We start from the raw sequence: 24,158 nt of genomic DNA, 5'->3' as shown, positions 1-24,158 counted from the left end.
GAGACTCCTTGAGAAAGGTGGAGAAAATTTGTACAAAATATCTTCTTATAAATATGAAATAAAAGAAAAGATATTACCAAACATGAGCACTATAGGCCTTAAAATGAGTATAGAGATACAAATCCTTCCTGTGTAAGAGTTGTATATTCGAGGTCCTGTTGCACCCCCATTTATATAGTAAGAAGGATGCATTCAATTGAAGGATAAGATAGCTCACTTGGATAGTTTCTAGTTTGAATCAGTTGACTTAAATATGTAATAGTTGAGTCGATTGATATCTAAGATAAACTTATCAATCAATGATTGGTATCTAGTCGAGTAAGTCTTGCATCTAATTGACTGCTAACATTTTTAGTCGACTCAGTATGCATCCATTCTATTGAGTGAATAAGATTATAAGCTTGTCGCTAATGATAATTTTATCTTTAGTTGACTCCACGAGAGCCACTTGACTTAACTATGTTCAATCGATTGATACCCATGACAGTTGACTCAGCTAGCCGATACAATAAGGGTTTTTTGTCCAACGGTCATATGAATTGTCCCAACTAGCATTTCAATCAACTTAAATCAAATAGAGACCAAATCTAACTCAAACATAGGATTCCAGTCTATTAGATAGTCGGACTAAGCATCCTAGTGGATTGAGTTGACTCAATCTTTGATTTTGTTCAATTTACACCTTGAAAGACCTCTCAAACCTCTAAGATCAATCTCATGCTTAGATTACAAATAAAAACTCATATTCCTCTATCAAGGCTCTTAATTAAGCTTATTTATTTTGAAATTGTTAACCTAAAAATTACAAGTCACACAATTTCTCATAGCTTATTGTCTTCTCATTGCTGCAATTTTAGGTTGTCCATCCACCTCTTGTTAAGTCCTCAGTCCTTTGAATGCACCAAACCCATGGCCTACTTCACGTCATCCTTTACTTTCACTTACAAAGTCCACCACTTGCAACTTCCGTCAAAGCTATCGAACCACTTCCAATTTCCTTGTCTTATTGTCCCTCGGATTGTCCATACCATCCTTCTGCAAACATCTTGAGCCTTAATCTAAATCATCTTGGCACACCAAGTTAATATCGCAGTTTGACCACATCGAGTCACAAGATTTGCAAGCTCCACGTGCATGTTACCAAGTCCTTATAAACTCCACACACACATTAGTAGCACAAGCTAAACCCTAACTTAAAAATCCTTTGCCAAACACATGTTGAACACGCCCAATTAGGGCACGATTACACCGACACTTCTAACATTTGAAAGTCAAAGTTTGAAAAGTCAAAGAGTAGCTATGATGTTCAACAATTCAAATGTTTGAGAGGCAAAGTTTGGAAAATTGAAACTTCAATTAAAAGAATAAATCAAGAGTTCACTTAAAGCATATTTGTAAGTCTTTTATGTTTTCTAGGTTGGAAGAGTCCATCTAGTAGTATTAACATAAATGTTTGTGGTATTGTTGGAATATGAGATAGAAAAGGGAATTTTTTTTCTTAAGATTGTGTGATGCAATCTACCCATGGTCATGCCTTAAGTGTGATGCCTAAAGTTTCTATAACCTTTTTACATTTCTTTACTACTAAATTTTGGATTCCTATTCCACATACCTTCAAACAATCAAGCTCCTTGTTCTACATCAATGTCTCTAGGCAAAATATTTATTAATAAATTTGTTACCCTTTTGTTTAATTTTGATTGACTTAAATCCTTGCTAGTCGAATGAAATGTTAATCATCAAAGCCTTATCTGTCTTCTTGCTGCTGTCTTTGGTTGACTTAACACTCATAAAATTTACTCAAATCCATTTTAATCACCTTAATTGATAATATTGCAGATCTTTATTGCAATTGCAGTTGACTTAAAATACTTTTAGTATACAATTCACTCAACTCAAAACCTATCAATTAATTCAAGTGGAAAAGATCCACTCAAACAATCAAGCAGTCTAATTTTTCAAATTTAATAGTAAATTAATCTATTGAGTAGTAGACTAAAGACACTCCAGTTAACTAAATTCTCATTTAACTTGCAATTCATGAGCAAAAAGTCTATGATCTTCCATTGTTAATAGCCTTCACCTCTAGGTCTTCCTTTGCCAAGAGATTTCACCTTCGAGTTTGCTCATCTTCCAAGAGGTCTCGTTAGTGTCATCATGCCCTAAGTGGTTGTGTTTAATCTTGAGTTTTGATGTTTTGATAAAGAGTTTAAGTTACAACTTGTAGTTGTGTTTGATATGTGTATTTGAGTCATGTAGGACTTTGTGGACACATATATGGAAATGAGTTAGTGTGCCAAGGTCTTGGTTATCTGATGACTCGAGGTCTATAGAGATTGGAGAAGGATAATATAGAACATATGAGGGACTGCACGACAAGGAGAATATGAATGAAGTTGTTCTTAGGAAGCGAACTACATAAGCAAAGTGTGAAAGATAACACGAGGGGCAAGCCGAGGGTTCGGGTGCAACTAAGGGACAAGAAGATTGATAGGATATAACTTTGTGTTAGAGACAATTGTATAATGAGCTAAGATTTTGAGAGCACATGTACTTGAGAGAGAGTAGTTCTTAATTTAGGCGAGACTCAATTATTAGGATCATCGTAGTAAAAAATCCAATCGATTGAAATTGGATCTAGTTGATTGGGAACTGAGTCAACTCATGGAAACCTAAAACCCTATACTCTATTTAAGGTTTGTAATTTTAGTTTAGCCAACTGATGTGGATTGCTCATTGTTGAGTTAATTAGACAATCAACTTAGGCTAAGGAGCAAACAAAAAGAAACAATATTTTTGTTCAAGAGCTAATTGATTGAGTAGTTGTTTAGTCGGTTGATGCTTATGACTAGTTGATTGATGCTACGATAGACAATTTCAAACAGTCATTCATGGAAAGTGCAACGTCAGGATTGGATAATGACTGTAGTAATTCTATTGACTGATGGTAAATAACATTGATCGATGCTAGCACATCATGATGACTTCAATATTTGAATTCGAGGAAGAGGCTATAAAAGGAATTAAAGGGTTGCAAATTGAACAACTAACCAATTTTACTCTTTGACAATTCTTATTTCATAAACCTTTGTGCATTCATATAAGATTTGTAAGAGGGTTCTCCACCTCTGGTGTTGCAGAAAAGGAGAAGATATAGAGGGTATTTGGGAGTGATCTGCTAAAGGATCATAGGTCGTGCGATAGGAGGTTTGGGTTGCCGAACCATGTTAAACATCTTGTATTAGTGTTTTAATATGTGTCTGATTGTTTTGCTTTTATTTCCACTATGAATGTTTTGTATGTGAGTTTGCTAAATCAACTAGAATATTAGATTTGTATTTACAGGTACAAATGGTACCATCTAGTTATGTATGCCCTTGTGATCTCCAACAAGTGGTATCATAGCGTCGTCGCTCTTCTATGGACATGTTAGGGAAAGCAACAAAAAGGATGACCAAATCTATCCGCTAAAATCCGGAGGCGAATTTTCTATGTGAAAATGTGGAATGGTGGTATTTTTCAAGATCGATTTTCATTTAATCCATAGTATGCAATTTTTATCTAATCCTTATTATGAAAAATTGTTTTGACATGCCAAGGACATAGACAAAGTGTTGAGACCGGTGCGTTCGCTAGAGGGGTGGTGAATAGCATTTTTTGCTCTTGCCTGCAAGATTGTCAGCGGAAGCACAAAAACAAAAGCAAGATAGAAAAAACCAATGCTAACCCAGTTTATTTACTTGATATCCACCTCAACGAGGTGACTAGTTCAAGGATCCACACACACAGACGACCTTTTCCACTATGAAAGATCTCCTTTTCAAAGCACGCTTTGAAGGCGGAGAAACCCTCACACAATCAGTCTCTTTCTTTCACAAGATCTAAGTGAAGTTTTGAGGAAGAGGAGAGAGATGTTACAGAGTCAGAATTTTGCCAGAATGGTGTAAAAATGAACTATTTATTTCTTCGGCGTCGACTTCTATTTTTATATTTTTCCGTACATCAGTCGACTGCTCCAAGGGCCAGTCGACTGATGGTCTTCAACGACTTTTTAATCTGCATTTAATCAGCCAGCTGTTACCCTAACGGTTGTCTAGCAGTCGACTGCACCATCATCAGTCGACCGTTGTCAGTCGACTGATGGACTCGGCTGATCTTTCTGTTTGGTCACCAGTCGACTGGTGAACAGTACCAGTCGACTGATCCTTCTGATCCCTCTGTGTGTGCTTCTGATCAACCACCAGTCGACTGCAGCAACAGTGCCAGTCGACTGATTAAGCTGAAACTTCCCTTTCAGCTTCTTCTTCAGCCCTTAGCCTTGACGCAAGCTTTCAAACGTCTTTCACAAGCCTCGTGCCCTTCCTTGCACTAGCTTGAGACGTTTTCTTTAGCTTCGTCGTGCTAAGTCTTCCTTTGCCAAGAGACCGCACCTCCGGGACTTTATCCTTTGCCAAGAGACCTTGCCTCCGGGACTTCACCAAATGCTAAGACTCCATTCCTGGACTTTCCTGTGGACTCAAACCATACAAGTTAGATCACCAGCATTGCCTAACTTAAACTCATTTTAGCCAAATATTAAAATTCAAATCATTTGGGGCAAGATTGCACCAACACAAAGAAGAATTGAAGGAATATCGTTGGACTGAGAAATAAAGAGACTAATACACCATAACTGGTAAGGTCGAGTATCATCTTTTAAGTGTCCTACTCACACTGGAAATAAATTGGATTGGAAGATGTACCAATCCCTAAAAGAATTGTGGGAAAAATTAGTGGAACTACATGAAAGCACCTCAGAGGTAAGATTCACTAAGCAAATCTCCTAAGAAACCAAATAAACAACTCAAAATTAGAAAAGGGAGAGACTGTCGTGAAGTTCTATGCTAAACTCAAAGTTAAAATTAGGGAGACCATGTCAAATTGAGATATGTTAAGGAATGCCATCGAGATATGTTAAGGAGTGCCATCAATGCCTTCCCACAAATTAGTGGGTTTAAATGGTTGACTCGTTTTTCGTATTGAGTAACCTCAAGGGTAAGGTAAATAAGTTGGAAGATTTTTTCTGTACTATGGAATTACACGAATCTAGAATTATAGGTAGTAGAAAAAGTAGACTATAGAAGAGATGATCTTGCTCTTAGGGCAACCCACAAGGGAAAATGAAGAGGCATCAATCTCCATTGGAATTCTCATTTGAGTCATCTTCCATAGAGAGCAATACATAAGCAATTTTTGATAAGAAAAATAAAAAAAGATTTTAAAAATTTGAATTTTGACAGGAACAATGTAAAAAAAAATGCTAAGGAAGAAAAAGATCAAAAGAAATGTGAGGTGTTTTAATTGCAACAACTAAGGGCTTATAAAGGACCAATACCCACTCTTAAAGAAAAAAGAGGAGATAAAGAAAGAAAATGGGAAAGTTGAGAAAAAGCTTAAATGGAAGAACCTAAAAGCCACATGGGACAACAAATGTGCTGACAATCTTTTAAATTTTTTAAATTTATGTACTTTATTATAAATTATTGAAATTTGCATATTGGTGTTGTTTAGAAATGCAGTTGATTAGAATGAGATTGAGTCGATTGGAACAAACATAACGTTTTCTAGCATGTTTGCAATCGGATAGACTTTGGTATTTTACTTAGATTTTTTTGAGCTTTAGCTTATTATGGTGCAATCTTTAAGTTAGGAGACTTAATTTCCTTCTTATTGATAAAAATTTGAGAATAATGTGGTTTAAGTTAAGAAATTTTCCTTCTTGTTTAGGGGGAGAGGGATTTTTGAATTTAAAATTCCTAGTTAGAGGGAGCATAGGTGCAAGGGACGCTAGCTTAGCTTCTATATTTTCATGCATTATTTACTTAACTCAAACATATTGCCAAACATCAAAAAGGATTTGAAAAATGATGTAATCGTGCCCTAAGTGGTCTGGTTTAACCTTAGGTTGTGATGTTTAGGTGGAGTTTAAGATATGACTTGTGGTCGTGTTTGATTTATGTCGTTTGAGTTATGCTAAACTTGGACATAGAGACTACTTAGCACAATCAAAGTCTTAGTTACCTAGTGGCTTGAGGTTCGTAGAGATCAAAGAAGGGTAGCATAGGATATTTGTGGGTGTTATGATCTAAAGGCTTCCATCCCTATATAAGGGATAACATCCTTGCTCGAACAATATCCATTTTTGTATCAAACCACAAGTAATACCTCTAAGGGTGCATCAGGCTATAATACACACAAAGACCAAACAATTTATTAATAAAATAAAAAAACAAAATAATGACTCTCCTATACTCATGACATGACTAATAAAATGAGATTCATGTTGACAATGAAACGAATATACCAAAGCACCAAAATGCCAAAATGAATAAAGTAAAAATCTATACAATAAGTATTAAAAGAAAATAAACTATTGGGCTCTAATAGAAACCATCTACCATACTATTGTTAGGCATCTCTGAGTAAGACCATCCTGTAATAGTGTCCAACCTCAAAGATTGCTTCAAGTTTGCAAATTTGAGGGCCAAAGGAAAAGGGCGAGTAAGTACATAGTACAAAGTGGAGAAAGAAGATAAGTGCATGAAATAAAATTATAAAAGACAACAACAAATTATAGCTTCTATTTTCTTATTCTTAAGCACCATTTAATTATTACTTCTTTCTAGTTATTCTTCTTTCATTTCGTTTCTTAATTAATTTTATCGATTCTACTTGTTTTCTTTATTTTGATATTTATACAAATTGTAGTCTTACTTTAACTGAGAATCAACATAATTTATTAGTGTGTGAATGACCTGGAATGCACCTATTAAAAAATACATTATATATGAATAGGTGAATGACCCGCAATCTATCCATCAAAAGATGCAATGTATATGAATAGATGAATGACTTGTAATCCACTTAATACGAGAACACATCATATATATAAATATGATATAAGGGTGAATGACCTATAATCCACTTGAGAAGGATGCATCATATGTAAAAATGAATGACTCACAATCTATTTATAATGAAATACATCATGTGCATACACTTTTTTTGAATAAGTAAAAGTGGTATATCATGTATCCAAAATGTACAAAATAAGATTTTAGAGTCTATTCATGTTTGATGTAGTATTAGATCTAAATAGATACCTAAAGATCTGTATACATGTATCTGTACATTCTTGAATATCCTCTCAACATTTAACTGACCCTAAAAAAATTATAATTTCGAGCCCTCTACACATAATGTATCAACGATAACAAAGCCAAATAATGAACCTTTATCACCACTCTACTCCCTCTGTAATATCATCCGAAGACACAGATCGCCCTCTGATAAGTGTGTTGGTGCAAAGAGCACTAGTCTATCTTCAGAGTTTCGATGTTTGATAATACACCTAGGTATGACCAGTTTGACCAAGGGTTGATCCAAACTGGACCTAATGTTTGGATGTGAGTGAAGTCTAATCATGTCAGTTTGACCAAAAGACCAGCGAGAAGTCCTACTCAGTTGGATCAGGCAAGAAGTCCTAGTCAGTTAAGGAGAAGTCATAGTTAAGGCTAGGCAGCGAAAGTTCTAGTTGCGGATAGGTAAAGGAAGCCCTGATCTGGAGGATTGGGCAAGGAAGACCTGATTTGGAGGACTGGGCAAGGAAGACTTGGTGAGTGAAGCTGGGCAGGAAGTCCTGATTGGAGGCTGGGCAAGAAGTCCTGATGAGTGAAGTTGAGCAAGGAAGTCCTGATTGGAGATTGGGCAAGGGAAAATTTAAATAGGTCAAGGGTGACGTGATATTTGGCAGGTGAGAAGTCTACCTATAGAAGTGACTAGTCCTAATTGGAGGTTAGATAAGAAAAAATCCAAACAGAATATTTGGTAAGTGAGAAGTCTACCTATGGAAGTGACTAGTCTTAACGGAAAGTTAGACACGAGTAAGTCGATAGGTTAGATCTACAAGGTAAGATTTAGGTAAGCCTAATAGGTCAAACGGACTACAGGAAGACTTAGGTTGCTTGTTTGTTTGTATGCTGATCTTGCAGGGACCAGGAGTTGGAAGCAAGATGGAGGAAACATAAGAGGAGCAAACAGAAACAGTCGAACCAAGCTTGGGGTCAACTTAGGTCAAATTCGAGTTGACTGGATCCTGATGCCTGGATATTGCTCCAAACGCCCTTGGAGGCGCCTGAATTAAGAAGAATCGATTTCGATAAAGATCGAAGAGATCGGATCAAATTGGATCCAGGCGCCCGGATAAGAATCTAAGCGCCCGAAAGGAGCCTCAGCGTGGAGCACCAGGCTAGTCTTAATTCCTACCATTCTTCATCTTGCGGTGTTACTAAACGCAAACGGGGCCAAGCTTGTGCGACCGAGGAAGCTCCAGGAAGGGTGTGTTTCGCTCATGACTTCCAGATCAACCTCTACGCGATTGTTTAGTCATTTCCTTTTAAGTCTTACATTTTGCACTTGTATTTCATTATTATTATTGGATTGTAAGACGAGTTTCTCCGCCTCTGGAAAAGTTCTGGAAAATAGACCACTAGTGGACGGGCGCCTTCCGTACATAGACCTTGGATGTACTAACCCTGGGAGTTCGGAACCAAGTAAATCCACGAGTCCCTTGTCTTATTTACTAATTCCGCTGTAAGTATATGTGACAGAACGAACGAACGAAAGCAACGAGCGCTATTCAGCCCCCCTCTAGCGAGTCCATTGGTCTTACAAGGTGGATATCTTTGGACACATATGAAGCCAATCTCGAATCCTCCACCATAGGTCCGCAATAGGGGGCCACTGAAGAATAGATGCTTCTGTGTCTCCAACATTTGTCTATAAAAAAATGCACTATCGATCGTCTTGATACTCTTGTCGGTCTCTTTGGGGAGCCTCCATTGTGTTAGAAAGTGACTGTATGACTCCGCTGAACGTAAGACTGCTACACTAGCCGTGCACATGACACCCTGGGACTAGGATGTCTAAAAAAATCACAACCCTGGTCAACTCCGCCATTCTCTACCGTATGTGTAGTAAACACTTGATCAACGGAGAATCTGAATGAGCTGCCTATCAGGTCCACAAATTAATGTGACTCAAGTAGGAATGATGTACCCACTTGATCCATAGTGCATCCTCCTCCTGAATCCTCTAGAGAACCTTAGCTAGGAGGGCTAGGTTCCACGCCCGTAAGTCTTTGAATCCCATGGCGCCCTTGTCTTTCGGTCTACACATATCTGTCCAAGACACTGGAGGGTGCTTGGATGTCCACATTAAAGACCGACAGATGCTGTAGATACTATCGATGATACCTTGAGGTAATGGCATAATAGAAAGCCAGAAGCACTCGATGCCCTCAAGAACTGAAGTGATAAGTTGCGTCTTGCTTGAATAAGATAATGCCCTCTGTGGCCAGGCGTTGATCAGTCGGATCAGAGAATTAGTTAGCGAGTTGTAATCAGATATCCGTAGGCACTGTGCAGTTAGTGGAATCCTGAGGTACCAGAAGGGCACAATGTCTTCCTAAAAACTTGTGATGGATAGAAGCCTACTCTTTGTCATATCATCAACTCCAATAAGGTAAACATTGGACTTCAAGTGATTAACCTGAAATCTAGCAGTAGTGCCAAAGTCCTGTGAACATGTGATCAATGTGCTCATTGAAGCTGTATCACCTCGATTGAAAAGAAGATCATCTGCATAAGCTAAATGAGCCAGTGTAAGATGCTCGCACCGTGGATGGAAGCTGAAGCTTGGCCAAATTGTGCCTTGTTGCAGTTGCCTCCCAAAGATCTCAATGTAGATCTCGAACAGGTATGATGATAGAGGATCCCTCTATCGTAGTCCTCGAGCTCCTTAAAAAAGTCAAAAGTCTCGCCATTGATGGCCAATGAGAAAGAGGTAGTGATCATGCATTATGTGTATACACTTATACATACATATATATATATATATATATATATATATATGGTGAATGACGTGCAATCCAACACTCAAAATATATCTCATATAAGTAAAACATGAATAATGTGCAATCCATGCAATGGGTAAAGCATCTCACACAATATGATTAAAGCCTACGAATGCACAAAAATATTTAAGGGTCTTTTTTAGTGTGAAGCTAATGTTTTACAATTTAGTTAACTTATTTTATTAATTCACTATATACATTCACGCAACTCCTTCAAAGCGTGGAGTCAATGCTCTACTATTTTGAAAATTTATTAAATTTTCATTCTAACATAATTCGCAGCTCTTATAAATTATAGAACCGTAGATCTATAGTATAGGAGTTGCATCCATTTCCTTGTTAATTTAGTTAAGAAATTACATAACTTCTTATGACCACAAAGTCAAAATTCTCTCACATTATTTTGTTGTATGTGACTAGTTTGACATAATTAATTATATTATTTATTCACTTATATTTCTCATGATGGTTTGAGTTCCTTTAAAGGGACTCACCTAAGTGTCCCTATGTTACTTCTAAATTTTAAATTGTCTATTGAAAATTTAATTAATAAATTTTTAATAAGGCAATAACAATTAGATAAACAATTAAAATATAAAAAGACAAGCAAGCAAATGTAAAAGGCATTATCAAGCAATAGAAGTAAATGAGTTTGTAATAAATTTTCTTTAACAAGGGTATAATTTAAAGCTCAAAGAATTTACCCCTAGTGTTCTCCTAGGAAAGGCATAATTTAAAACTCAAGGAATTTTTTTGTCTATCAATCATGCACTAAATTAATTTTTTAGAGACAAGAAGGAATGCACACTACAATTTATTCATCTTCTCCTTTCATGATCAAACAATTTGTAAAGGGTTTTTCTTTTTTTAAAAAAATTATCACGATTATCTAATATCATTCATGTAGTATATTTAGTCATGCACAAAATGGTTATAGGGGAAACAAACAAGAAGAATCTCCACCTAAATTAGTTGAAGGGTCTAAGTTATGTTCGCTGCACTCTCTCTCTGTTAGTGTGAGGTGGCAGTAATGCGAGGTAGCAGTGCAGTCGGATGAAGGGTTTTACTTATTGCTCCCTTTGTTAAAAATTTTCTGACAAGTGGCGGTGTCTCAAAGCGAGATGATGGCATTGCAAGGGTGCATAGTGGCGTCGAGGTGGAACGACAACCTTGGGAGGGGTGGGATGGTAGTGTCGAGTTGGGATGATAGCAGCAGCTGATAGAAATTTTAGGGTTTGGATGGGGAAGGAAGTTAGAGTTAGGAAAATGAAAAGAACCCATGCACGCACAAGGAGGGGAGGGTTTTGACTTTTGCATTTTTACTTTTTGAAATTGCAATTTGACCCCTTTAAATTTTCAATAATATAATGGAGGAACTGTAAGATGAGCAATATCAAAGTGCAATTGCATTTACGAAGCAAACTACATAAGAAGAACGTGAAGGATGACATGAGGAGTGAACTGATGGCTCGAATGCATCCTAGAGATGAAAATGGGCTTATTGGCATAAACAATTGTTTGGTGAGCTAGGAGTTGAGAGCACATGTACTCAAGAGAGGGTAGTTCTTAACCTAGGCAAGACTCGATTATTAGGATCATCATATCGAAAATATAGACGAGGAATCAGATCCAATCGACTAATGATTGAGTTAACTGATGGAAACTCAAAACCCTAAAGTTTATTTAAGGATTGTGGTTTTGGTTCAATCAATTGATGTGGAAATCAATTGATTGATAATTGAGTCAACTTGGCAGTTAGTTAACTTTGGCCAAGGAGCAAATGAACAGAATGTTTTTATTTAGGCGTCAATTAACTGAGTAGTCCACTAACACCTATGACTAGTTGACTAATTCCACGCCAAACAAATTCAAATAAAGGCATTATTGGAAGGCGCAACAACAAGATTTGATAACGGTTAACAATAATTCAATTAATTGATGGTGAATAACATTCGATTGATCGATGCTAGCCTAACAAATGACTTCAACATTTAAATTCAAGGAGAAGGCTATAAAAAGGAGTTAAAGAGTTGTGAAATGAACAAATTTAGCCTACTTTGTGGCAATCTATTCTTGTTTTGTAAGCTTCTATTCTATCTATAGATTGAAATCTCGAGCCGTATCGCGCGATATCGACGAAAAATTTCGTTCTATCGATGAACTAGCACTGGCATAGGTGTTCTGACCGGGAGACACCTTCGGAGGCGTCGCCTAGGCTCGGCGATGCCACTGGAGGCGTTGCCTGGGCCTGATGACGCCACCGGAGGCGTCGCGTGGGCCTGACGATGCTTCCGCGCGCCCCCGATTGCATGCGTGGCCAGTCGCGGTTCCTTTTATTTTTGTTTTATTTTTTTAAAACTTAGATTTAATAAGATTTTAATAATCAATTCTTAGCTATAGTTGGGGATAATTTAAATAAACTTTATTAAAACTATAAAATTATCTTTTTATTTTTTAAAAATATTTTATTTTCTATTTTTAAATATTTATATTAAATTTTTTATTTTAGTTAATATATTTTATATTTTAAAAATACTGAAACTATACCGACATTGTACGATACAGTACCGAAACTGTATCAGTCTCGGTCCGGGATTGAATCCTTGGCACGGCTTGATATTTTAAACCTTGATTCAATCCTTGAAGATCTATAAGAGGTTTCGTCACCCATTATGTTGCCAAGAAGGAGAAAAGATAGAGGACATTTGAGAGCAATATGTTAAAGGATCATAAGTGGTAGAATAGAAATCTTAGGGCTGCCGAACTACATTAAATACCTTGTGTGCATTTTGGTCTGTGTCTACTTTTTTTTTTTTTTTTTTTTGCTAATATTTTGTATGTGAGCTTGCTAAATCAACTATTAGATTTGTATTCATAGGCACAAACAATATTCCCTCTACCATCTAGTCATCTATGTCCTTGCGATCTCCGACAGTCTCACCTTCGAGTCTTTCTCATCTACCAATAAGGCCTCTTGGTTTCCTCATTGACACTTGGCATGCTCGAGCAATTGCCAAGTCCTTTTGAACTTTCCCATTTGCAAGTATGCTGTCAAGCTTGATCATCTGTCAACTAATGTTGAACTTCATTTGTTAACACTTGTTGAACTTCTCCATTTGCTAAATATTTAATCAACCTATTGACCTAGTTCCTCCAATATCAACACTTGTCGAGTCATTGTTACACCTGTCAAGTTTCTGCACCTGTGCACTTGCTAAATACGTTAGCTACACCTAAGTTAAACTTTTGCTAACCACATTAAAATAACTTAGTCAAACTCAACCACTTAGAGCATGATTGCATTAATATGTCTAGAAAACTTGGGAGGGATGCAAAATGAAAGGAAAGTGTTGTGGTCAAGGGTTGTGACATCTTGGGAAGGTAGATCTTTTATTTGTTTTTTGGGTAGAGGCCTACCTATGGACCACGGAACAAGTGCTTCGAATCGGAGTTGATAAATGAGTTTGATCTCAACTAAGTTAAGATCCTCGAGCAAATTCTATTGATTGAAGGCATGTTTCGTTCAACTAAATAGTTGAGTCGACTATAGATATTCTACTCATTAACAAAAGGATTTTGTTTTAGCTTGAGTGGACTAAAAGCGAGGTTAGTCGACTAAAGTGACTTGATAGATGATTGCTGAAAATAATGTGCTCTCTATTTGAATTGAGTCAATAGAAAGGTCTTGAATCAACTTGTGGAAATAATTTTTGGATGGATAGCTTGTTGTCAAGTAAAGTTTTCATAATCAATATTTCAATTGACTAGAGAAAATTTGAGTCAACGAATAGTTGTGAGAATCTCAATTTGAAGGCTATAAATAGAATAGCTAAGGGGATCCTGAGGAAAGCACTCTCACCTCTTAGAATGCTCAGTCATTCCACCCCTCAGAATACTCACCTCTCAAAATACTCATTCTCTAGTTGTTTTAATAGTTTCTAAGTGCTCTAGTTGAAACCCCAAGAGTCTAATATCTTTATCTTTTAGCTCTTGTAAGGTTTCTCCTTCATCTAATTTCTTTCATGTTTTTAATTGCATATATCTTTTTAAAAAGAAAGATTCCTGTATGAGGAGTGCTCACCTAACGAGTTGGTAGGTTGTGGAGTAGGACAAGGCATATTAAATATATTGTTTGCATTTTCATTATTTAATTTCTGTGGAGCTAAGTATGTTTGAACCTTGTTTCGCAAAAGTAGTAGTCAATTTTTGTATTTTTAAACTTCTGGCTATTTGCCCCTCTAGTTGCGCCACTAATCCCTCTATTTAGGGATTCACATAAGAGGTAGAGTGATCCTTAGACTGAATAAATGCAAAGGAGAAATGGTTATTGTGAGATTTGGCCAAAGTGGAAGAGGCATGTAGACAAGCAATTGAATTGATATCGACTCTAGATCTAGAGAGCATGCACTAGTAGTGGAGAACAACTCAACTATGTCAGTTGTGGCAGAAGGTACGAACTGCTAGCAAGAAAATGTGAGAAACAGAAAGAAGCTCCCATTCTGAATGTTGAGGTATTCATTGCATCACGTAAGACTTGGGAAGATGAACATACTGCTAAATTTCTTATTAGGAACAAGTAGGAGTTGGAAAGTCATGATTCTTGAGCCACTCATCAAGTGGACACAAGAAGAGGTAATCAATTGTGAACAGGAGTTGTCTCTAATATAATGCTAGCAGGGAAATTATTCTAGGTCAACCTAGGTAGTCCCTCTCTAACTAAATGTATATATTCTTATTACAATTTTATAGTCACACCCTTATATGTTTACAATATGACAAATAGATCCTCAACAACAGTTAAATTAATTATAGAATCTCTATAAGATAATAAAGTTATCAAAAGAATTATAGAAACCTTGTATGCAATATTTTTCTTTTTACACATTCTATATTACTCTCGCATGGATTGCAATTTTGTTGTAAATGCATATGGATATTTGTGTTTGTTATTTTATAATCTCACTATATTGTTTCTCTAGGATCTGTGTATATGGGAGTTGACTTTTGCAAGAAACTCTGTGGAGTGTCAATTGTCCGAAGGTGAGACATGAATCAAGTATGATTAGTTAACAATATCATGGAATAAACATTTAGGTTAGACCTTTTTTTTTCTTGGGAGCCCGCCACCGCCGGCCCATATCCTGTTAATCCTTTGAACTTTGTATCATTAGTTATTTTGTCATTCTTTAATCACATTGGTTATCTTATTTTCTGCTGTCCTTTTTGTCATCATACCTAATCTTATCATGTATGTCCTACATGATTCTCAACTTCCCAAAAAATAAAATATTTTGACTGAATGCAGACACTCTTTTGAAGTTTTTAGGAGCAAACAGTTCTATATCGTATAGCTAAGACTATTTTTCATTGGATCCAGCGGTGAAAGTATGGAAAATGCATTAAGGGCATGTTGCAAGGGGATAAAAATTGGCAAGATTCTCATTCATCGGGTTGGAGATGATGGTAAACAGGTTGGTTTTGGGAATGTGTTCTATTTAGTTAACACTCACGTAAATAAAAAGACCTATGAGCTTTTTACAGGTTTGGTTGAAACATTATTCTTTTAATTACTCTTTTGGTGCAACATCTTATTAACTGGTATTGTTTTATCTTTATATTCTATGCTTCATTATACTCAGCTCATTTATGAGAAGCTACCCAAGGATATCTCCGAACGTCATGTTCTACTTTTGGATCCTGTTCTTGGCACAGGTCAGTGTTTGTTCATTCTTATACCATTTAGTAGGTACAAATTTTCCAGTACACTTTTAAGATTCTCATTTATACCAGGCTCTTTTTTCCTTGTACGTTATCAATTGATTTTTTGATTAGGTTCTATAATCTTTGTTGTCCTTGGACGTATTTTATTATGAATGATTGTGAAATAGTTTCCAACTGTTGTCTTTTTTAATGTTATTGGATCATATTTGTTAGGACTTCCATTCCTTGTCTTGAATGTTTTGATGATATTGGCAAAGGATTTAAAAGTTAGTTTTTAATTTTTGTGGTGATCTAATGTGTTTGCTAAGTTGTGCAAAGTGCATAGGTGTTGAGGGCTCGATGGCTCAAGGTCCGCTAGATTAGAGAAGAATGGTATATCCGAGGGACTGTTGAACAAGGAGCATCGGAGTATGGCAAGTCCCTATGCAAGCAAAGGTAAGAAGGATGGATAAGGTGGAGTTGTGGGTTCAAAGCATTTGAGGGATGCATCTTGGCGATAGAAGGCCTCACGGCTAGAAGGTACTCTATGTCAGATGAGTAAATAAACTGTACACTTGGGTTGAAAGGTAGACAAGTGTATTAGGTGGACTCAATCTTAAAACTAGTCGAAGTTAGGACATCAATTGACTAATGAACTCAGTCGACTAGTGGTTCATACCCCAAGTTTGGTCTGATTGGGGCATTAAGGATGTATCAATCGACTAATGGGTGAGTTCCAATCGATTGGTAATTCGAATACCCCAAGTTCAGGCTTATTAGGATATTAAGTTTGTGGTAGTTGACTGATGGGTAAAAATCAGTGAACTGTTGATGATAGGGTTGTGACAAACCAAGTAGAATGTTCAATAGTCGACTGGCGCAATCGACTTGTTCCACAGAAAAAGCATAGTAAATTTAAGAGCAGTCGACTGATGGGTCAGTCCAATCGACTACAGCTATAGCGACCGTTTGAAATAGAGTTGGAGATGGAAGGATCAATGACACGATGCAGATAAAAGTTGAAGATCAGTCGAGTCGATTGATGGTCACTAGATTAGCCAACAAACAAATTTGAATTGAAGGCTATAAAAGGGGCTTAAGGGTTTACGAGAAGGATAAGTCTTGATAAAAAAAATCATGCCCAAGCTCTATTGTTTTAGCTTTCATTGGTCTTCGCATAAACCTTGGACGTACCTTGGGGTTGTAAACCAAGTAAATCGAAAGTGTTCCACTGGGTGCTTGCTTCAATCTTCTTAATTTCTATTGCTATTTTATATTATTCCTACAAACTAACATTACATGCAAAGAGTGACATTCACCCTCTACCACAATGGTATCTAGTGATCCAACAATACTAAGTTTGACCAATAAATGTGTCAATTAGGAGATATAAGCAATCTATTTCATGTAGCTATATGAAATTGAGCCATAATATGATAAGTGTCTTAGGATTTATCATTAGTTAAAAAAAGTCATCTATTTCTTGTAGCTCTATTTTATGTATGTATCAACCCTAGATTTCCAAAGCAATGTTTAGGAAATACTTTTACATATTTTGCCTCGATTGTCGACATGCTCACCTATTGCATGGAGTCCTTTGATGATTCCCTTAAATAGGCCATGTATTTGGTTGACTGATTCTTTGTTTTTCATCTAGAATCCTTGCAATTAACCCATTAGAAGATCCTGCTTGGCTATAGGGGAGTCCAACAAACATATATGATGCTTAGAGTACTTATCCCTAATTTCTTTACACTTGAGAAGGGATTGACCTTGCTCAGTTGATCCGGTGATAAGCCACATTGCAAGATTATGGTCACCTTTGTATTTGCTTGAACTTCCTCTTTAACTTGGTTGTTCCACAACTTGTAAGGTAGGGGTTCTCCAAGTTTATTAATTAGAATCTCCAAAATCATTATTGACATTGATCTAGTTCTCGAGCTTTGTCATGAGAAAATATTCAAAAATAGGTGGTCATGTTGTTTCCTTCTTATAGTGCCATCTCAATTTTGAACAACTTAGAGAAGCTTGCTCCGCTACTACTTTTGTTAGGACCAATGTGGTTGAAGGGGGTAAATAGGAGCAACCTAAAATTTGAAAATCTTTTCTTTTTGCTCTTGCAATTGAGAGGCTTAATCAAATGTTAGCAATCAATATTAGAAATTATATGATGGAAAAATAAAGACAATTTATTAATGCTAACATGATATTTTTATTGTCATTTGGACCACGACCTATGATTTAAAGTGAGTCACCCTCGAAATTCCCTATACAAAATATTTTCTCCTTCTAAAAGGTGGAGAAACCTCGTCCAAAAATTTACTCTTCTTTTTTTACCAAATGATAGAAAATGAAAGAACAAAAAAGAAATACTATTTTAAGTAACGAAAGTAAACTTTTCAGATTATCCTCTTTAAGGTCGTTGGGAGCACTTTTGAACTCTAAGAATAGAAGAGGAATGCTAGTCAAGAACTTTGAATTGCTTTTTTTTTTCAAAGTCGCATTCCTTAGTCTGTAGGGATTCAGTCAACTTAAATTTACATGTTAGTCAATTAAAAGGCCAATTTTAAACCTTATCCCTAGTGACTCATCCTATCTAGTTGGCTCAATCTTCATTAGTCAATTTAAAATGTCATCTGCCAACCTAATTACATAATTATCACTTTTTTGTTTAATTACTTTTTCAATTGACTCATACTTTTCACCAGTCGAATTATTAAACCTTTGTCACTTGATTCGACTCTTTATTAGTGAACTCTAATTTTTGTTAGTTGATTTGTTTCTATAATTCTTTAACCTTTTCTCATAATGATTCTAACTTGAGTCCGCTCAATCTCTAGTGGATACTGTTGTGACCTTTACACTGTTGACACGTTTAGTCAACTTTGATCATCCCAATCAATTCAAATTTTGTAGCCACAAATTTTATCCCGTGAATATTAATCAACTTTGATTATTCCAATCAACTCAAATTTTGTAGCCACAAATTTTATCCCGTGAATATAAAGTCTTGATTCGATTTACTACCGTTCTAGTTGACTTAGCACAAAACACAAAACAATCAACTAGGCAGTCGATTCAAGCTAAATTCATTTACTGAATTAAGTACAATTAACTCGTAGTGTGTTTCTATTTACAAACAAGCAATTTATAGTTGACTACTAAGAAACCCATCAGTGGATTAAATTTTCTCTATTTTGAGCTTAGTTGTCAACATTAGCCTAGAAACACTATTCTCTGGTTGAATACATGCTAAAGTAGAAAACTTCTATCTAAAATACCCAAAACAACATTCACTCATCATTACTCATCTCATGAGTCTTCATATGTTCCTCCCTCGAGTTAATCCTGATCTTTGAGCCATAAAACTAATTACGGTTTGAAATTTCGTACTATGGGGGTGGTATGGTTGAAATGTATTATTCTAATAAATTATCGAAACTTGATGCTACTTGGTATCATTGAGTATTGTGTTATATTGACATTTGATACCCTTTAACATGCAATAAAATATGTCAAAATAAATTGAAATAATATTTGTTCGTTTTTTGTAACTTGTTCCTCTACAATACAATGTCAAAATTATACTATTTTAGATGTGAGACAAAGTCCAAGCTTAGGTATATAGTTGTTTCCTCATCTTTTGCTTTTTCTCTCCTTTTTCTTCCCCCTCTAATTCTCCACCCACACCATTCCTTGAATGATTGACACGGTACCGAAACAATATCATTTCAGTCAAAGTGTGAAACTTCGACACGACTCAAATTTAAAACCTTGGAACCAACATCTTCATAGGCATCCATATCTTTCTCGACACTTGTTGAATTAAGAGCTAACTCCTTCACAATCAACATGCTAAGAGTTCACTCCGGACTCCTCCAAGATTTTTTTATCTGCCAAATATCTCTTGGATTTCTACCAACTCCTTTTGAATTTCTCTCATATTTTCCAACCACCTCTTTGACTTTTTCTTTGCTAAATCTTTTGTCACTTTAACCCACTTGGAGTTTTTCGATCTCTAACTATAGTACCTGTCAAGTTCTTACACCTTCATGCTTGACACTCTTTATTTTAATATAGATTAAGTCTAACTTAAACCTTTTGCCAACTATATCAAAACCATCAATACTTATGACTATACCAACAATCTCTCCCTTAAGATATAAGATAAGTCTCATAGGATATGATTACACCAACCCTCATAATGTCTCCTTATGAAATGAAATAAAAGCACAAGGGAGAGAAAAGGTTACTAAAGAGCTCGAAAGAGTTGAAGCTTGGAAAGTCGCATGCCTAAGCTCTTAAAATGCTAGAGGCACTTGACCTTATATAGCACAGTAAATGAGTGTTTATGTTCAGTCCTAGTTCTCAAAATAACTTCAAAGGCTTATATAAGTTTTGGTCTAATATTCACCTAGAAAAGACAAAATAAAAAAGACATCTCCGGTCAATTGAAAATCTGGTCCATCGATTGACAACCTAGTCCATTGTTTAAATGACTAAAGTATGAATGTTAGAGCTAACAAAACATTTCTAATTGACTAAATACTCTTTCAGCCCATTGGAATCTGTCCTAGTCAACTATTTAAACAATCCTATTATTCACCTTGTACCCTATTGTGAGCTGACATAAATTCTGCAGTATTCGAATCATTGACAAACACGACTTAAGAACACCCTAAAATCATAAGACTTCAAAAATTAAACTCGAGGTAGTCTGACCTTTAACTAGGTCATCATAATATTGATACAATCTACACCTAAAATTTAACCCAATATACAACATTACAAATAGTACAAAGGTTCGCATGTCTTTAATTCCTTCTCTAAGCTTGATCATCCACAAATTCTATGCTCTTCATGGTTACCTACTCGATCTCCGTGTAATATGATACTATACACTCGATGAATATCATCAAATACACTTAAATTAAGTCATTGCCAAATTATTGAAACATTGTGGTCAAATCTAACCATAAGGGAGAAAACATTGTCCAAATAAAAAAACTCCACATAGATTCATATAGAGAGCTCACAAGTGAAGGTGTGGCAGTTGGTTCACAAGGTCTATATTAGAGAACCTAGAACTTTTATAAGAGCCTTCACCCACTAAACCTAATAATCTCATTAACTTTAATCCTCATAACACATATATCTTCATTCTTGTAATAAAATTCATTATCAAAGCGACACTATTGTAGTTAATTAAATGCTTACATCACTTAACCAAGAGTGCATGTTCATTTACTTTTATGATTTCTCCTCTAGAGACCACTAGTTTTTGTTGATAGAATATCATACAACAACCACACCGCCAGTGGCAATCTTAAGATGCTTAGATAAAAATAGATGGAGGAATACATAAAATACGGTACTGCGGTGCATGTTGTTTGTGGATGATATTGTTTTGGTAGATGAAACACGTGAAAGAGTAAATGCTAAACGGGAATCTTGGTGGAAAACACTAGAAGTGAAAGCTTTTAGGTTTAGTAGAGTGAAGACAGAATATATGGAATTTAAGTTTAGTAATATTAGACGTAATGAGACAATTATTAAGATAGGAGATGATGAGTTGTTTGTAACTAAGAGTTTTAAGTACTTAGAATCATTTTTGTAAAATGATGGAGAGATTGAGAGAGATATCTTACAAAGAATACAAGTGCGATGGTTGAAATGGAGAGTGTCAGGTGTTCTATGTGATCGTATAGTACTTCTAAAACTTAAAAGAAAATTTTATAAAATGGCGGTTAGACCTGTTATATTATATGGAGTTGAATGTTGGGTTATGACTCAAGCATATGAGCAGAAGATGAGAGTTGCAGAGATAAGGATATTAAGGTAGATGTGTGGATATACAAGGATGGATAGGATAAAAAATGAAAATATTCGAAAGAAAGTCAGAGTTGCACCTATTGAGGGAAAATTCTAGGAGATGTTTAAGATGGTATAGACATGTACTTAAATGCTTAATAAATGTTCTAGTTAGACGATGTGGAATTATGATAAATGCGTATATCAAACGCGGAAGAGGAAGACCAAACAAGACTTAGTTAGCAATAATAAAATAAAATAAAATTTATTTAAATATAAATGATGATATAATATGGATCAAGCCCATGACATAGAAGGATCCATATAGTTGACCCTACCTAGTGGGATAAAGTTTGGTTGTTATTATTGTTGTTGATTTATAATTGTTTTATTTAAAGAGTAGGAAATTTGTTCCACGATGGAGTTAATCCTTTTAGGTTTATATGATTATTTATTTCTCAGCATATTTTTTTTTCATTTTTGTTTTTGTTGGAATTTAAAAGAAACTTCAAACCTCAATGTTAATCATTTTTCAATTTAATAATATTTCTCTTGGCTTTTGTTCACTGTGTGAGATTAGATTGTTACTCTAGTTTTGCTCTAACCTCCCATGTTGTATTAACTTCCATGTTGTATCACTCTAGTTTTTCACTAAATTAATGAGATTTCTATCCTTGATGTGCACAGGTAACTCAGCTAACCATGCTATTGATCTGCTCATTCAAAAAGGAGTTCCTGAGAACCGAATAATTTTCCTCAATCTCATCTCAGTGAGCTTTTCCCTCATGTTCACGTAGTCATGGATAGCTTTGCTCGCCAACTTGCTACTATCCTAATCAAATCATATTTGGGTTTATTTTAAATGATGTAGGCACCCGAGGGAATTCACTGTGTTTGTAAAAGGTTTCCTGCCGTGAAGATAGTGACCTCCGAGATCGATGCAGCACTGAATGAGGAGTTCCGAGTCATTCCAGGGTTGGGTGAATTTGGTGATCGTTATTTTGGCACTGACAACTAATCGTCTGCCGTTAGCCACTTCTGGTGAATGATCAAATGAGTATATATTTGACAATAAATGCTAGTAACAGGTACAAATTGTTGAGATTCCTATCTGATGTTTGATGTTGTGAGATTGAACTGTAATTCCTTGGGTGTCAAAAACATGCTCTTCAATTGATTTGTTGGGTCGATCCTTGGGTGTCGAAATCTGAGTGTCAAAAGAAGTAACATGCTCCTCAATTCCTTGGGTGTCAAAATCTGAGTTTTCTAAAACAGACGTTTTCAAAAACTCAGATTTGCTTATCTCAATTCTATGCTTACTTGAGAGCACTGCAATCATAGGGAAAAGAAGTAAAGAATGGAAGGGAAGGGAGAGTAATAGGTGGTGAGAAGAGAGAATAGATGTATTCTCGGGTTGAAGGAAGAGCTGAATGGAACGAGGTGAAATGGCTAAATGCTCCAACTACCATAGTCAATTACCAAATTCAGCAATCATAGCATAGAACCAATTAAGCCATCCTCGTTGCCTCCCCTAGCTTCGATTGTTTGCGTTCTATGCTAGCAACTACAAAAAAAACAACAAATTTTGGCCTCAACTCTCTAGGTAGGTAGATGTGTCGACCAAGAAAGAAAATGATGCAATGAGGACTTTCGAGTTATCCGACAAAGAAGCCTATGAAGGTGAAGAATTTGATGGGCATTGGGTATTCCTGTGCAAGAGAAGACATAGGATAAGGGTGTTTTAATCTGTCTTTTTGTCGGTAATTTCTACATGTTCAATGTGCTTGTGGACACTTAATCCCACTAGTGGTTAATAAACACATTTGTGAGTTTATTGGGTATTGTCTTTGTATTGTCATTATATAGTGTTAGTGTACAGGCATCACATAAAGCAAACTATCTATTGAACCCAAGAATAAAGTAATTTTACATATATACGTTTGAAAATATGAGGTTCGAATCGAATACAAGCCAATTGATATGCACTAAATTTAGCACTTGGACAAGTTATTTTCGTGGCCATAGTCTGGCAGTGGATCCAAAACATGGGCAATCTACCAAATCTAACATGCATGTTGTCGTGCCAATGCAAAAGTCTTAGTCACATACTATTCCATGATTTTGTTGAGAGCGGAGTTTGAGAGGCACCAATAAATAAAAAGTTAAGTTAATTTATTATTAATGTGTATTTATGTATTATAACTAAATGGCGTGACAATTAAGAATTATATGTTTAATAAGTTCATACCCCTACTAAAGGTTACCTCCCGTACTTTGAGATTGACCTTATAAATTTATAATTCTTAAAAAAATATATATTCCTCATAAAGATTATTGAAAGCTATAGAAGGAGATGAATATCTCTCATAAAATAAATTTTAAAAAAATTTCTTTTCGAGAGTTGAAAACAACAGAAATAAGAAAGAGAAATATGAAAGCACATAAGTATTTTTTTTATTTGATTCAGTCCTCTAGATTACTACTTTAAGACCTGCGATCCGATCATAAATCGCTTACGAGTGAACCAACACTATCATTCTCTTTTTGAAAAACTTTTTGAAGGTAGAGAAAATTAAATCTCTTATAGATGAAAAGGTATGGTAATATTTTGCTGTCCATTTTAGAATTGAATGCAAGAAAAGCAATTACAAATTACTGACAACACAAGATTCAAAGGTTGAGCATTGGTTGTCGG

General features: G+C 35.7%; 1 protein-coding gene across 1 annotated transcript in view; it reads left to right on the top strand.

Annotated features, from left to right (window-relative positions):
* The window catches only part of LOC141817558 (uridine/cytidine kinase UKL1, chloroplastic-like), a 49,696-nt gene extending 27,043 nt beyond the window's left edge, over positions 1–22,653 (top strand). The window contains exons 10-14 of the mRNA XM_074705198.1: positions 14,932–14,992; positions 15,330–15,423; positions 15,592–15,664; positions 22,151–22,233; positions 22,335–22,653. Coding sequence (XP_074561299.1) covers positions 14,932–14,992; positions 15,330–15,423; positions 15,592–15,664; positions 22,151–22,233; positions 22,335–22,481 — 458 coding nt within the window. The 3' untranslated portion in view covers positions 22,482–22,653. The remainder of the gene's footprint in view (positions 1–14,931; positions 14,993–15,329; positions 15,424–15,591; positions 15,665–22,150; positions 22,234–22,334) is intronic.
* The last annotated feature ends 1,505 nt before the right edge of the window (positions 22,654–24,158 follow it).

Source organism: Curcuma longa, unplaced genomic scaffold (genome assembly GCF_044706935.1).
Source record: "Curcuma longa cultivar G26 ecotype Majalengka, Jawa Barat unplaced genomic scaffold, ITB_CL_G26_1.1 contig_21011, whole genome shotgun sequence".
In the NCBI taxonomy this organism is placed as follows: Eukaryota; Viridiplantae; Streptophyta; class Magnoliopsida; order Zingiberales; family Zingiberaceae; genus Curcuma; species Curcuma longa.
Note: the sequence above shows the minus strand (reverse complement) of the source record. Positions and strands in the feature narration are given on the sequence as shown.